Raw genomic sequence first — 13,171 nt, 5'->3', positions numbered from 1 at the left:
GTTAGTTCAGAGTTGTACAACTGCCTAACTTCAGCTAGCCAACATTTGAAGTCTTGCCTAGTTCAATACACTGGTAAGTACTTGCTGTCAAAGCAGGCAGGATCCACAGACACTGGTAAAGCCCAGTTGCCAAGACATCACTTTGCCTCCATTTGACAGCTGCCAAGTGAAAGCAAAGCTGCAAGAAGATTGTTACTTGAAAAAGGAGGAGAAGTCAATCACACCCTTCTTAGTGAGATCCTGCAGGTTTTAAGGGTGGGCTTGACAGCTGTCAGTGTCCTCTGTCTTTTTTTCACCCTTTCTTTAGATTCTAGGCACTCAGGAATTTGAGAAGTACAACCCATCCGATTTACAGGAGCTGTCAAAAATAAGGCCTGTTTGACGGGGCTAAAGAGGGTTTTTTGACAGGGGCATCTGCACCCAAGACCACTCGCTAGAGTGTCTGTCGCTGGCTCAGGCTAGCTCAGCAACAGCAGCAAAGTGCTTTTGTGCTCTCGCCAGGTGGGTAGTTTGCTGCTTCCCTGGACCCAGGATGGGATCAGTGCGCCAGGTTCAAATAAGTCATCCTGTGGGAAGTGGACCACTGTGGCAAGTTATCCTTGATGGATTGCTGCATCCAGTTTCTCTCTGCTCTCAGTGAAGACTAGCTGTGGTGTCTTTGCATGGTTGCAGCTGAACGTAGCATATGATGGGTCAGCATTCCACGGAGAAGACTTAGGGCCAAAGTAAACATTCGAGAAAATGTGCCTAGCCTAGCTACATAGGCGAGCGTTTCCTCTTCTCCGGTAAGCAGTCGCAGCCCTGATTTAGATGTGGTCTGTAATGCTGCAATTTAGGGTGGAGGTGGGGAATTAAGCCTTCTTTCCCACCTGTTTTTTTCCTGAAATACTCCATTGAGCCCCAAGTAAGCTTGCATTGGGTTGCAAATACGAATCCATACTATGTTTCTGAAATTCACTTTAGTGCATTAAAATTCATGTTTTATTAAGGATCCCTATGCCATCCTTGAAGTTTCCAGTGCAGCAAAATGAGTTGTTACATATTTTCTGGTCCTGTGGGTATTTCTCTATATCTCCAGCAGAAGAGAGTGAAGCTCTGCGGAGTATGTGCAAGCTATTTTTTAAAGTAGTAGAACTATTTATTTAAGCCATTGAATTAGCTTCTTCTATCAGCCGCAATGTAGCTGGTCAGAATTTTTTCAGGGATGTTTTATATATTGTAAATTAATACAAAAAGCATTATATAGTTAATATAACACCATGGTAGTAAAATATCACTTGTGCACCCTGTAGTATATTTTCATGAAATCATTATATTTAAGTTCTAAATTAACATTTTTGACTGCCAGTATTTTCCTTAATGTGCTGAAACAGCAAACAGAGCCTGGCATGGTTTGGGATTTCACTTAAATGTTAATTCCATTTTAGTATTCATAAAGCATCTATCATGCTGCTTTACTCTTGCTTCTGTTTCCTTGGAGTGGGTGAAATTCTGAATTTGTACTGCACAAACTTTCCTAACCTTAGAAATAAACTTTAAGAACTAGATTGCAGCTTCCCCCGCCCCCTGCCCCAGAATACTCTCTCAGCATACACACATACCCGGAAAGAGGAGTTGGCATACTTCTTGATGCTTTTCTGCCAGCCATTTGCTCTCCAACCCATGGTCCATAATTTTCCTCCAGCTTCAAGCCAAAGTAAATTCTTCACTGGGGCTTTGGGCTGGATGAGGAAGGCATGAGACTCTTCACTGAAAATGCACCAGTTTTCCATTCCATGCAGTGCCAGGGACACTCTTGCACCCAAACAAGGGGATGGAAAGCCAGACTGGGCTTTACAATGATTCTTCTGCAAGGTACAGCACTGTGTACTTATTGACTAAGTGTCAAACTTTTCCACAGACAGGACATGCCAGGATAACATTTCTTTTAACCACTGAGAGTGCATTCCCATCCCTACTTATCTGGGTGTGAGTCTTATTTACTCAACTTACTGGGGCTTACTTCTGAGTAGACATGTAGAGTGTAAAGCTCTTCACATTTGCCAGTGGTGGAATTGATTCATATTAGACATCACTCATAGGTGTTGAAATGCTAGTATTTTTCTGGCTGGATAAATTTAAAATCCTAGACGTGGGCTCTGAGCTTGTTGTTGGATTTGTTATACATTTTCCGCCCTGTTGTCTACAACCCTCTGCAGTTATTTGGGGTCTCTTAAAATTCCTAATTGTCTGTGTTCAATTTCCAGAGAGAGCATGTGGGGCTGTGCCAGGTCAGCAGTTAACACTTTTCGTTTTTTCAACTCCAGGTATGAAGTATTTTATTGTGCATTCTATAATAATGTTGATATTGTGTGCTTGACATTTCTGAGAAGCAGTTTATTTCAATTTGATTTCTCTCTGTCATGGCTGACCATTGTAAATGAAAACAAAGGACTTTGTTCTGAGGGGAATGCAGGATTAGAAGTTACATGTTTTTCTCCTTCATTTGCCTCTTCAGGAGCCCATGTTTTCGCCTAGCAGTTCAGAACTAATCTGCTGCCCTTGAAATGTGCTGAAAGTACAGAACTTCCAGACCAACATATCCCAAAGGCTGCAGGTTGGGGGACCTCTAAGAACCTCTTCAGAACCTATAGGAACCTTTAGTATGAGCAAAATCCAGTACGGGCCTACACAATTTGAGACCCACCAAGGCAAACACAGCTCAGCTCTCCTGTTTCTGCAGCTGGTCTGGTACAACCTAAAAGGGGGAGACCATTGGTGGGCTTGTGGGTTGCAAGTTCTGGAGACCTGATGCAGCAACAGCAGTGCTATCCAGTTCTAGGACATTTGTCATGCCCTCTAGGTATCTGTAGATCACATGTGACAGTATAATTGAAGGAGCAAACCCTGCCCTCTAAGCTACTCCCGTTGTGACATTGTGTTTATTGCATCACTCTCATCGTCCTCAGTGGGTTGCATTGCATTTAGACCGGGCCATTCTTCCTCGTGCAAAGAACCTGGAAGGATTGCAAGGTTCCCCTCCATTTTATCTTCAGAACAACAACCCTGTGAGGAAGGTCAGGCTGAGAGTTCATGGCTGGCCTCAGGTCCCTCAGTGAGCTTCATGGATGGCTGAGGCCTAGAGCCTTGATTCTCTGAGACCCAGTCCAGCACTTTTAGCCACCTCACCCTTCTGGCTCTCACGTTGACACTGGACACATCAACATTACAGATAGATAGAATCTTCAGTCCCTCTGTCTGCCCTTCATCTAAGGGCTGCTTCATATGTTATGTATGATTGCCATTGTGAAGACAAGGTATTTATGTGAAGCACCTGAGATGTGGATTTAGCTAGGTGTAATCAGGCCAGTGAAGCCACTTGACTGGAGTAGTTTTGGTGGGTTCGTGAACATGGATGCATTCAAGACATGGAGAGGAGCACTGAGAGGAAGGGAAACTCTGGAGTAATAGAAAGATGAATGAGTGCTTTCCAGATCAAATCTAGCCAAAACATTCCCTAGAAGCACAATGGAGGCTGCTGTACTTTGGGCACATCATGAGAGGACAAGATTCCCTGGAGAAAACAAGTATGTTGGGGAAATTTGAGGGCAGAAGGCAGGAGAAGAGGAAGACCAGATATGACTTGGGTTGCGTCTATAAAGGAAGCCACAGCCTTGAGTTTGCTGGAGCTGAGCAGGGCTGTCATGGATGGGACATTTGGGAGGGCTTCCATTCGTGGGGCCACTTAAAGCCAGAGACGACTTGACAGCATGTAACAACGACAGCAACAGTTAAGACTAGATAACCTTGCAATTTTCTTGCAACACTCCACACTAAAAATAGCAGAGTTTAAAGCAAAGCACAGTAGGTACTTTTGGTACATAGGTACAAAATGACATTTAAAAGTTATTTTTGTGTTCACAAGGTTTTGCTCAGTTGAAGATAACTTCCAGTGCTAAGCTACCAGAATCAGGACAGAAGAAAACTTCTTCTGTAAACTTTCCTTAAGAGGATGAGTGAGCAGGCATAAGAATGTTCCTCTTGTTATGATCCTTTTCTGAAGGTGTTTCTTAATCTAATATATTGTTTAATTGAATGGCCCCTTTAAATAATGAACCTTTGTTGAAGAAGAGATAATTTTCCTATGATTGGGATGCTTTCATTTTATGCTGATAATATAATTCAGCTGTGCTGAAGCTGTCTACACTGGTTACAGGGCTATAATATGATGGAATTGTGCAGTACAGAGCTTGCTTTCTCTCCCGCAGGGTAGATTTTGGAAATTAGTAGAATTTGCACGCAGTGGCACAATCAGAGCCCATGGTGGTGTAGCAATTATTCCAAACTAAGGGTGTTGGACTGGGCTAAGGAGATCGGGGTTCTAGTCCTCATTCATCTATGAAGCTCACTTGAGGCCGGTCATGGACTCTCAGCCTGTTCTACTCACAGGGTTGTTGTGAGGATAAAATGGAAAGAAAGAGGCTCTTGTAAGCCACCTTGGGTTCCTTGCAAGAGGAGGAAAGGTGGGGGATGAATGTAATCCGATGATGATGATGATGATGATGATGATGATGTAATAAGAATCGCGTAAGTGGAAGAGGAAAGAGCTATTCCAGAAATTACTTTCAGTGGGTGATGTTGGGAAAACCTAAGTTAAATCAGGGAATTTGCTGATGCAGTGATGGCCATCGGCTCGGGTGAATGTAAAAGGAAGTTAGCCACGTTCGTGGGGGATCAGCTTAGCATTGGCTGCTACTCCAGCAGGTAAAATATCACCTCTAGTATCAGAGAAATTTTGCATCTGCGTCCCAGTTGGTGAGGTGGGTGCCCTTGAACTCAGGCCCTGCTCTTGGTCTTGGACTTAATATACCTTTGCTCTGATTCCCCAGGGCTCCTCTTACGCTGATATGCATTGTGTCTTAAAATGCGCCCCCTGCCCTCCCCAGCCCCTGTGAAAAGCTCCATCTATACCATAACTTTGCCCATCAGGAAGTGATAAGCAACATCTTCTCTCACATTTTTCTCCAGGATTTCTCTGTTTGCAGGGAGCATGTTCTCCCAGCTTCTCATTTTCGGGATGGGGAAGAAGTTCAGGCCTGCAGTTCCCCCAGGTGCATCTTATGCCACAGGTCCTTCCATCTCAGGTTCTGCCTAGTGTCTCATTCTGTGCACGTGGATCCTGTTCCATGGTGGCCTCAGTACAGCCTCCTCTTGTGCCCCCTGGCAGCTGCCAGAGTGCCAGGGCCTCATTTTGAAACAAGATCCAAGCTGCTATGCCCCCAGGGTTGAGACATCAGGGCAGTGTCCTAGAAGCCACAGATCCTGGGCATGTGAATGCCACAGGTGGAGTGGCTGGGTGCTCAGCTTTAAGCTGTTCTATGAAATACCTCACAGAGAGCATTTCAGCCTGCCTCATGTTAAACCTACAGTCTTCCTTTGAAGCATCAGAATCCAACCTTGCTGCTTCTGCACTTGAAGGGGTGGCCATGCATATGGACAGCAAAAGAAACCAGGAGAAATGCCTGCTGGCACTTGAAAGTGAAGCATCAGGGTCCGTAGTTGGGTAGCTTGGAGCATCACACATGACAGTGTCCTCTCAGGTGGTTGTGGGTGCCTGCAATGGTTGAAGGTATTGCCTAGAGTGCTTAATAACGAGGTGCAGTCAAACAAAAACGTGGTTGAATCCATATCAGAGAAAACCAATTGTTCTTATTTGCATCTATTTTATTTATTTATTTAATACATTTCTATCCTGTCCTTTGCCAAAAAAAAAAAAACACCTCAGGACAGCTTACAAAAGGTTAAAATGGCAATATAACAATACAATAACAATAATTAAAACATTCAGTAAAAACACAACATAAAAAACACTTTCAAAACTAAAGAAAAGGAGGAAGGGAAGAAAAAGAAGAAGCACACATCTGTGCGAAACACACACATGCCCACAGGCTCCCAGCAGACATTTCAGTATCTGAAAAGCCAGACATTGGCCCATTCATTGGTCCTCGGTGAGATTCGATTTGCCCAGCTCGACTTGAGAACTCAAGGAGTTCAGAAGAGCGTGTGCAGACCAGAACAGAGGCTAAAGGTTTGCGGAATGGGGGCGTCCGTTGGCGAATGCAGGTCCTCCCCTGCCACCACTGTTTCATCACAGGGGCGTGAAGTCAGGAGAAAAAGCTGAAGGCAACTCATGGGTAGAGCAGGAGGAGCAGAAAACTGCTGGCCAACCACTTTTCCATCCGCTCTTTCTCCTCCGTATATACGTGTTCCGTGGCAGCAAAGAATCTGTGAATTCAGCGCTGGCTTGGCCAAGTGTCAGATCCGACTGGGCCTCAAGGTCTGTGCCTGTCAAGGCAACAGCTCTTGAGTATATGAAAGGATGCTTTATCTTGTTTTGCTTAGATACAGATAATTATCCTCCTCCGAGTAATGGGCACAAGCTTACCTGTTCCGTTCTGCTATTACCTGTCCTAGCAGGAGTTTTGCTGTGGGCAGATCAGACACAGCAGCTGTACTCAGTGGAGCTGGGTTTCCCTCAAAGAGCTTTCAGTGCATCCTGATGGACCGCCGTTGCCCCTGCACAGTTCCGTATAGGAATCCTCCTGGGGGGCCAATTAGCGTGATAGAGCGGCCACGTTGTCAGCATGCTAACAATACGCACTTTTGTTTTGCTTTAGACATTGATTGGTCTTCTTTGTTTAATGGCATCTGCTTCAGTGCTGCTTTTGGGTCGCACTGGCAAGACGAAATCTGCTCAAAGCTAGGATCGTGCTGCCTCCAGAATTATGGATGCAGTGTGTCATTCCGATGCAGTGACTAATGTGCAGTAACCGTCCTTTAATGGAGAGGGAACAGCGTGGTGCTGAGCACTAAAAATATACCTAGAGCATTCTTTATATGAACAATAAGAAAGGGGACAGACGGTGAGGAATGGCTTTCGTGTCTTTTGCAAGATCGTGCGCACGTAGGCACTGCCCATCTTGCAAAGATCTCTGGGGAATGTGATGGGCGTACCTGAGCATTGGGGCCCCCATAGCTGTCCTTCAGGGGAATCTAAGTTTTTGGCCTCAGCCGCAAACACGTCCCTAAGCGCGGGGCATTACAGTTGTGTATGGGCACTGCAGCCGTTCATAGAGGTTTGGGATCTGGATTCTCTTGAGGCAGCCTTACTGGGCTTCTCCCTGTCCCTGTTTGGCTGGGTGGCCCCAGCAGTGCAGAATCCAGGCCGTTCCTCTCTGCAGAGGAGAGGACTGCCCTCACTCATGAGGAGGCATTCCCAGAGTAAGGTGCATAACTGCCACCAGGCCGCTCGCATCTCTCTTCTCCGTTTGCTCTCCCCCCGCCCCATCCGCAGCATCCATTTTGCTCTCGCAGCCGTCTTTTGTGCCTGGCTTTCCTTTGGCCACTCAGCAAGCTCCCTTCGACCAGATGGGCTGCGCTTGGCAGCTGCAGAGCCTGGGTGCCAGCTTCGAGAATAGAGCTTTCCACGTTGGCATGAGGACTTGCTGCTGCTTTCTTGGCTCGCAGCTTGGCCTACTGTCTGACTGGCAGCTGCGGAACTGCCTTTGGGGTTTCGGCATAGCGATGAGGGGGGCTTGGTGGAGGGATTGCTTGGCTTGGCTTATCCTGCTGAATGCTGTTTCCCAAGCTGCAATTTCCTCCGCTTCCTCCGCTTTTGCTCGCACTGGCAAACATGTGCGTGTTTCACCACTCCCGCTCCGCTCTCCCCCTTCCTTTTTGCCCACACGCCTGATCCCACGGAGCAGGCCTTCCCTTGCCCTGGCAGCATCGATCCACAGGATGACATTTGGGGTGTCGTCTCGCTGGACGGAGAGTGTCGCAGCCGCCCAGTCACAAGGAAGCCTCCAATGAAGTGCCTTTGTGAATGCGTCCGTGGAAACAGCTTGCGTGAAGAGAGGCCTGGACTTAGTCCGCTGAGCAAGTGTCTCCCGTGCCCCCGTCCCTGCAGCTTCTCAGGCCTGGCACCCACAGGATGGGGCTGGCCATTCCAGGCTCCCGCCCTGGTCCTGCAGATGGTTGGATTAACCCAGGGGTCGCTAAAAGCGGGGTCCTGTTTCACTGGCGAGGAAAGTACGAAATGTGCCACTGAGTGGTAGAACGTGGAGGCAATCTGTGCTCTCTGGATTTTTAAATTAGAGCAGTTTGCCTTGCGTATGCTTTTCAGCTGTGGAGCCCTGGACTTCTGTTCTTATCATCCCGAAAGAGGCTGGTTGGACTTGCAAAATTCCAGCCTAATTATAAAAAAGACCGTAGTCAATTCAGTGTGCAAGTTTCAATCGAGGGATTGATTAGCTAATAAGCTAAATCTACATACATTTGCCTATGCCTAAACAATAATTCTGAGAACCAGCGCAGAGTGGTGATGAACAGTTCTGGGTCCTAGTCCCCGACCAGCCATGACTCCCTTGTGTGACTTGGGGCCAATCACAGACTCTCAGCCCAACCTACCTCACAGGGTTGTTGTTGTGAGGATGAGACTGGGGGGAGGAGGAGGAGGAAGATTGTGTAAGCCGCCTCAAGTTTCTTGGAAGGAAAAAAAGCGGGCTGTAAACCCCGTAAGTTAATAATCATGATCGAGATGCAGGGTCTGAATCTTTCTTACAAGAGGTGGACAGATGGCAGTAGGCATCATTTGTGGCAAGCCATTCCTTCCCGTGAGCTAGAGAAGGAGGAGGAACAACTGCACTAAGATGCCACCTGCAAGCCAGTTTTTCTGAAGGCCCCTATTAAAATAATGACCAATGGTGAATTGAGCCAAACCTTCCTCTATCTATCTATCTATCTATCTATCTATCTATCTATCTATCTATCTAGCCAATTCATCAATGCTGGATGCACCTAATGCAACATTATCTGGAAGTAAAACCTATTTGAAGAATAGGCTATCAGGTGTCCTCCAGATGTTCTGGACTACAAGTACCCTCACGTGCAAATGGGATGCAGGGTGCCAAATATAATGGTACCTAAATTTGAGAAAGGGATATTTGTTCTTGTTGAACTTAGTGGTACCTAATGGTACCTAACCTGTATAGGATTGCAACCCTACGCATTGCTCTCCACACAACTGTGGGCCATTATCTGGAAAGCACAGCCCCCCCCCCCCATTGAATGGCTTTGGCTTTCTGCCGGTTCAAGCAAAGATATATTCTTATGTTGGCCACATGCAAGCACAGCATTTTTTCTTTGGCTTGGCTTGGCTTGGCTTGTTTTGTTTTGAGAAGTGGGTTTTGTCTGTGCAGATTGAGCTCACCTTGCTTCATAATGCTACTGAGTGAATAAAAGGAAGAAGATTCATTTATATCCCTCTGATAGCCTTGGAGTATTTTGGTTTTTTTCATGATGAGACGACCGGCTCTCTATAAACGCTGCTTATCTCCATTCCTGGTACACAAAAAGTCATCTGCGTGGATTGTACGTTGCATTTTGATGTGATTAAGCATTTTAAGCCTATTGATTTCATGCTGGGGATTAACGATGCTGCATGAACAAGCATCAAGGAATAAAATGTATTTACATGCTTGATTTGAAACATTTCTCCCACACGCACGCACACAGGACTTCAAAGGACCTGTTGCTAGATCAGAAAGGGATGACAACAAAGACCACGCAGGTTATTGTGCAGCGAACAGAACCTGAATCGACTCATTTCCAGCATTAGAATATACAGGAAGATGAAAGGGTGATCAGGATTGATTGTACTATCTTGGTTGCTTAACACCAGTGATTGACTTATTCTGCAGGAATAAGAGATTAAAAGAATTTCATTATCACTAACTGGGTATTGGATTTCATTATCAGGGCCTGCATATCAGTTCTCCTGAACTAATCAAAGAGGGATGCTTATCCACCTCTGATTAATGAGCAGGTCTATGTGTAACTGAAAAGGGTGGTGCTTTTAGCAAATTAAAGGACATGACCTATAGAAGTGTGCATTTCTGGGCAGGGAATGTAACATTTATAGGCATTAAATGAGATTCACAAGCTGCTGTGATCTCACTTGCAAGCCCATGTATTCCTAAGTGCCTAACTACATGTTATACTCAGATAACATCCCAGTGACCATTTCTGGTAAAGGAAACCAGTTTGGGAGATAGGAGTGTGGACTGCAAGGAGATCCAACCGGTCAGTCCTAGAGGAGATCAACCCTGACTGCTCTTTAGAAGGCCAGATCCTGAAGATGAAACTCAGATACTTTGGCCACCTAATGAGAAGGAAAGACTCCCTGGAGAAGAGCCTAATGCTGGGAACAATAGATGGCAAAAGAAGGAGGGGACGGCAGAGGATGAGGTGGCTGGATGGAGTCACTGAGGCAGTTGGTGTGAGTGGACTCCAGGTGATGGTGGAGGACAGGAAGGCCTGGAGGAATGTTGTCCATGGGGTCGCGATGGGTCGGACATGACTTCGCGACTAACATAGCATAACAGAGAAACCGCACGGGACACTGCCCAACACTTAAATTCACTCCATAATCACCACGATCCCAACAGTCTGGATTCCAACCCATATTTGCAGGGAACAACCCACATTTGGACAACAAGAAGTGGCAGCATAAGAAAGAAGATCTGGGGTAATAAAGACAGAGAAAGCATTAAACATCCCCTTCTCCCTGCTGCTTCTGTATTCCAAAGCACTTTGCTGCATGGCTTTTCTTCCTTTATAAGGAAAAGAAACAGCTATTGGGATTCTGTTACATATGTTTGCATGTAATGGGTAGTTAAGGCCTTCCTTTATATTTAGCCAAACAGTTCATTGTTTTGCACTCAGCAAATTGCCATTGCAAGCCTTGTTGTACTAGTTTCAAGTTTATTGCCCAGCCAATTGGCCATTACAAAACATAATAATTAAACCACAAATGGTCAAACATGAACCAATGTTCCCAAACATAATTGGCAACTCCAAGTATAATTTCAATCGAATTAAAAATAACACTGCCATTAGAGACAAAATCAGCACACATAAATCTGTCATAATCATCCAGAAAGTAACATCTATATGGATGGGCATTCCTTTACCATCAATCTCATACATGTCAGGATTCCATCACCTATGATACTACAGAAGCAAGCCCATTGTTAATGTGCAATATTATTCCGTACTGCTCACTCCCCTAGATATACTACAGAATCAGGCCCATGTATGATCTGGTTCCCTGTGGGAAGACAGTATGAGATGCTCGTAGTCCTTTCTGAGCAGTGGGAGAGTAGGTAGATGCAGCGAGAAGCAGTGTTCCTTTTGAATTCGACTTCCATTCCTCCAAATGAGTAGACTAGTCTTGTCCAGCTACAGGAAGAATTTTGTATTGTCTCTCTAACTCAGCCCTGCTAGATGGCTAAAGACAGAGCTGGCTTTGTTGGGTCCATTCCAGCTGTTCCCAGCCTAGTGCTCACCAGAAGCTTTGGACTTCCAACTCCCATCAGCCCCAACCAGTGTGGCCAATAGGGTCAGGAATCCTAGGAGTTATAGCCTTAAATATCTGGAGGGCCACAAGTTGCTCACCTCACTTTAACGGGATTCCTTGGCAGAGATATTTTTGTATAAACCCTTTCTTACCAATAGGAACTTTTGAGAATCCCTGCTTTGGATCAGCAACTTAAGAAACCAAACCATCAAATGCAGCAGCAGGAGAGGGAATTGTGGGGCAGCTTCTGAGGGCTACTTCTTAGCAGTGGTCCCTTGGTGACCACCAGAGTCCCCTAGCGCCGGTGCTGTTCCACCTGCCATTTCCACCTTGCCCAGAGGAGAAACGCCAGCAAGCAAGACATGCAGGAATAATGCCACTGATTACTCCTTTCTTGTCTGGGTCCTGGTAGGATGTTGCACAGAGACAGAGGATGCTGGTGGTTTGGATAATGACAAGATAGAGGGGTGCCCCCTGTGGCCATGTGCCCCTAAAAACCTGGAGCCACCACTTTGTACAGAAGAAGTGGGGAGAAAGAAGGTAGATTGGATTATTTCCAGGGTTTCCAACTCCCAGTTATTTAGCAAAGTCAATGTTTAGTGGCAAATTAGACTCTTAGAACCCTTGACCTGCTGTAAATTTGTATTTGTTATGCAGGTCATCTCAATATACGACTATGGGGCTGAATAGGGACTGGTTGCTCTGCTTTTAATCTTGCTCGAGTTGGTCATCTCAGAGTTCTAGTTTGAAAACCTTAAAAGCAGATCCTGCAAGCTGGAAGTCTACCCTCCCCTGGACTGCAGTCTTCCAATGCAACGTCCTTAATAAGTGTGCAGGAACCCGGATTTACCACCAGGCCAGTTTGTCAGCACATGCGCTAATAGACCTGCTCCTCACAGGAGTAGGTTTTCCTAACGCTTAGCTGAGCTTCCCGAATTGACGTAAACTCAGGAAGAGAGCAGCCATTATTGCAGGTGCAGCATTCGAGAGATCTTGCATAATGCATAGTGGACCTGATGGCCAGAGTTGGAACCCCTTGTGGTGCCTGCTTTTGCCCGGACTTTGCTCCTGCTCACCTGTCCAGCTGCCGGGAAAAGCCTGCGATTGCAGCGTATTGTGAGATAAGCATTTGGCAACCTCGGAAAGCTGATTTCTCAGCATTCCACTAGTATTCCAAAGGCTTGAAGAACTGATGCTTTAGTGCTGGGGACTGGGAATAAATATTCATTGAATATTCATGAAGTAGTTTCTCTGAAAGAAACAGGCTCGAGGGCACCATTCCATTGCTGCTGGAAAAGCAAACATTCTGCTTTGAGAAGTAATTTTGGCATTTTCCTATTATTTTAGTACGCATTTAATTTTGGCATCTTCTAATGAGTTTAATAAGACTAACTAGAGGAGAATCTATCTTTCTGTATATCTCTCTTTATCTATTTCTGGAAGTTCCTTTTGAAAGTGAAGTAAAACGTACCAGAAGGCTTGCTGTTCTTGCTTTGTCAAGACATGTACGTGTTGCAGTGAATATGTGAAACAACAATCAAAACTATGACTAATTTGGTTCTACAACTTTGGCTAATGCCCTTCTGTGCCAATAAAGATCAGCAGACCTGTGCCCACCAAGGTAACAAGAGCTCCTGCATTCCTTGAACAGGTGTGTAGAAGACAGAATTTCAGCAGGACCATTTTGCTTCACCCCTGAATGGCAGGCTGCATCTGGGAAAACATCCCATTAGTATATAAAACTGTCCTATGATTTTAGAGGTGACCATCCAT

The 13,171-nt window shown here is 45.6% G+C and overlaps 1 protein-coding gene across 6 annotated transcripts in view; it reads left to right on the top strand.

The window, feature by feature from the left end:
* KLF12 (Kruppel like factor 12) overlaps positions 1–13,171 on the top strand; it is a 225,014-nt gene that overhangs the window by 156,865 nt on the left and 54,978 nt on the right. For 5 of the 6 annotated variants that reach the window (XM_044437799.1, XM_044437800.1, XM_044437797.1 and 2 more), the window contains one exon: positions 2,247–2,306. The exons of the other annotated variant lie outside the window; for it this stretch is intronic. In XM_044437799.1, the coding sequence (XP_044293734.1) occupies positions 2,247–2,306 (60 nt within the window). The remainder of the gene's footprint in view (positions 1–2,246; positions 2,307–13,171) is intronic. 6 annotated transcript variants of the gene reach the window in all.

The sequence above is a fragment of the Varanus komodoensis genome, unplaced genomic scaffold, assembly GCF_004798865.1.
Source record: "Varanus komodoensis strain SLA01 unplaced genomic scaffold, ASM479886v1 scaffold31, whole genome shotgun sequence".
In the NCBI taxonomy this organism is placed as follows: domain Eukaryota; kingdom Metazoa; phylum Chordata; class Lepidosauria; order Squamata; family Varanidae; genus Varanus; species Varanus komodoensis.
This window is presented reverse-complemented; position numbering and strand designations above follow the sequence as displayed.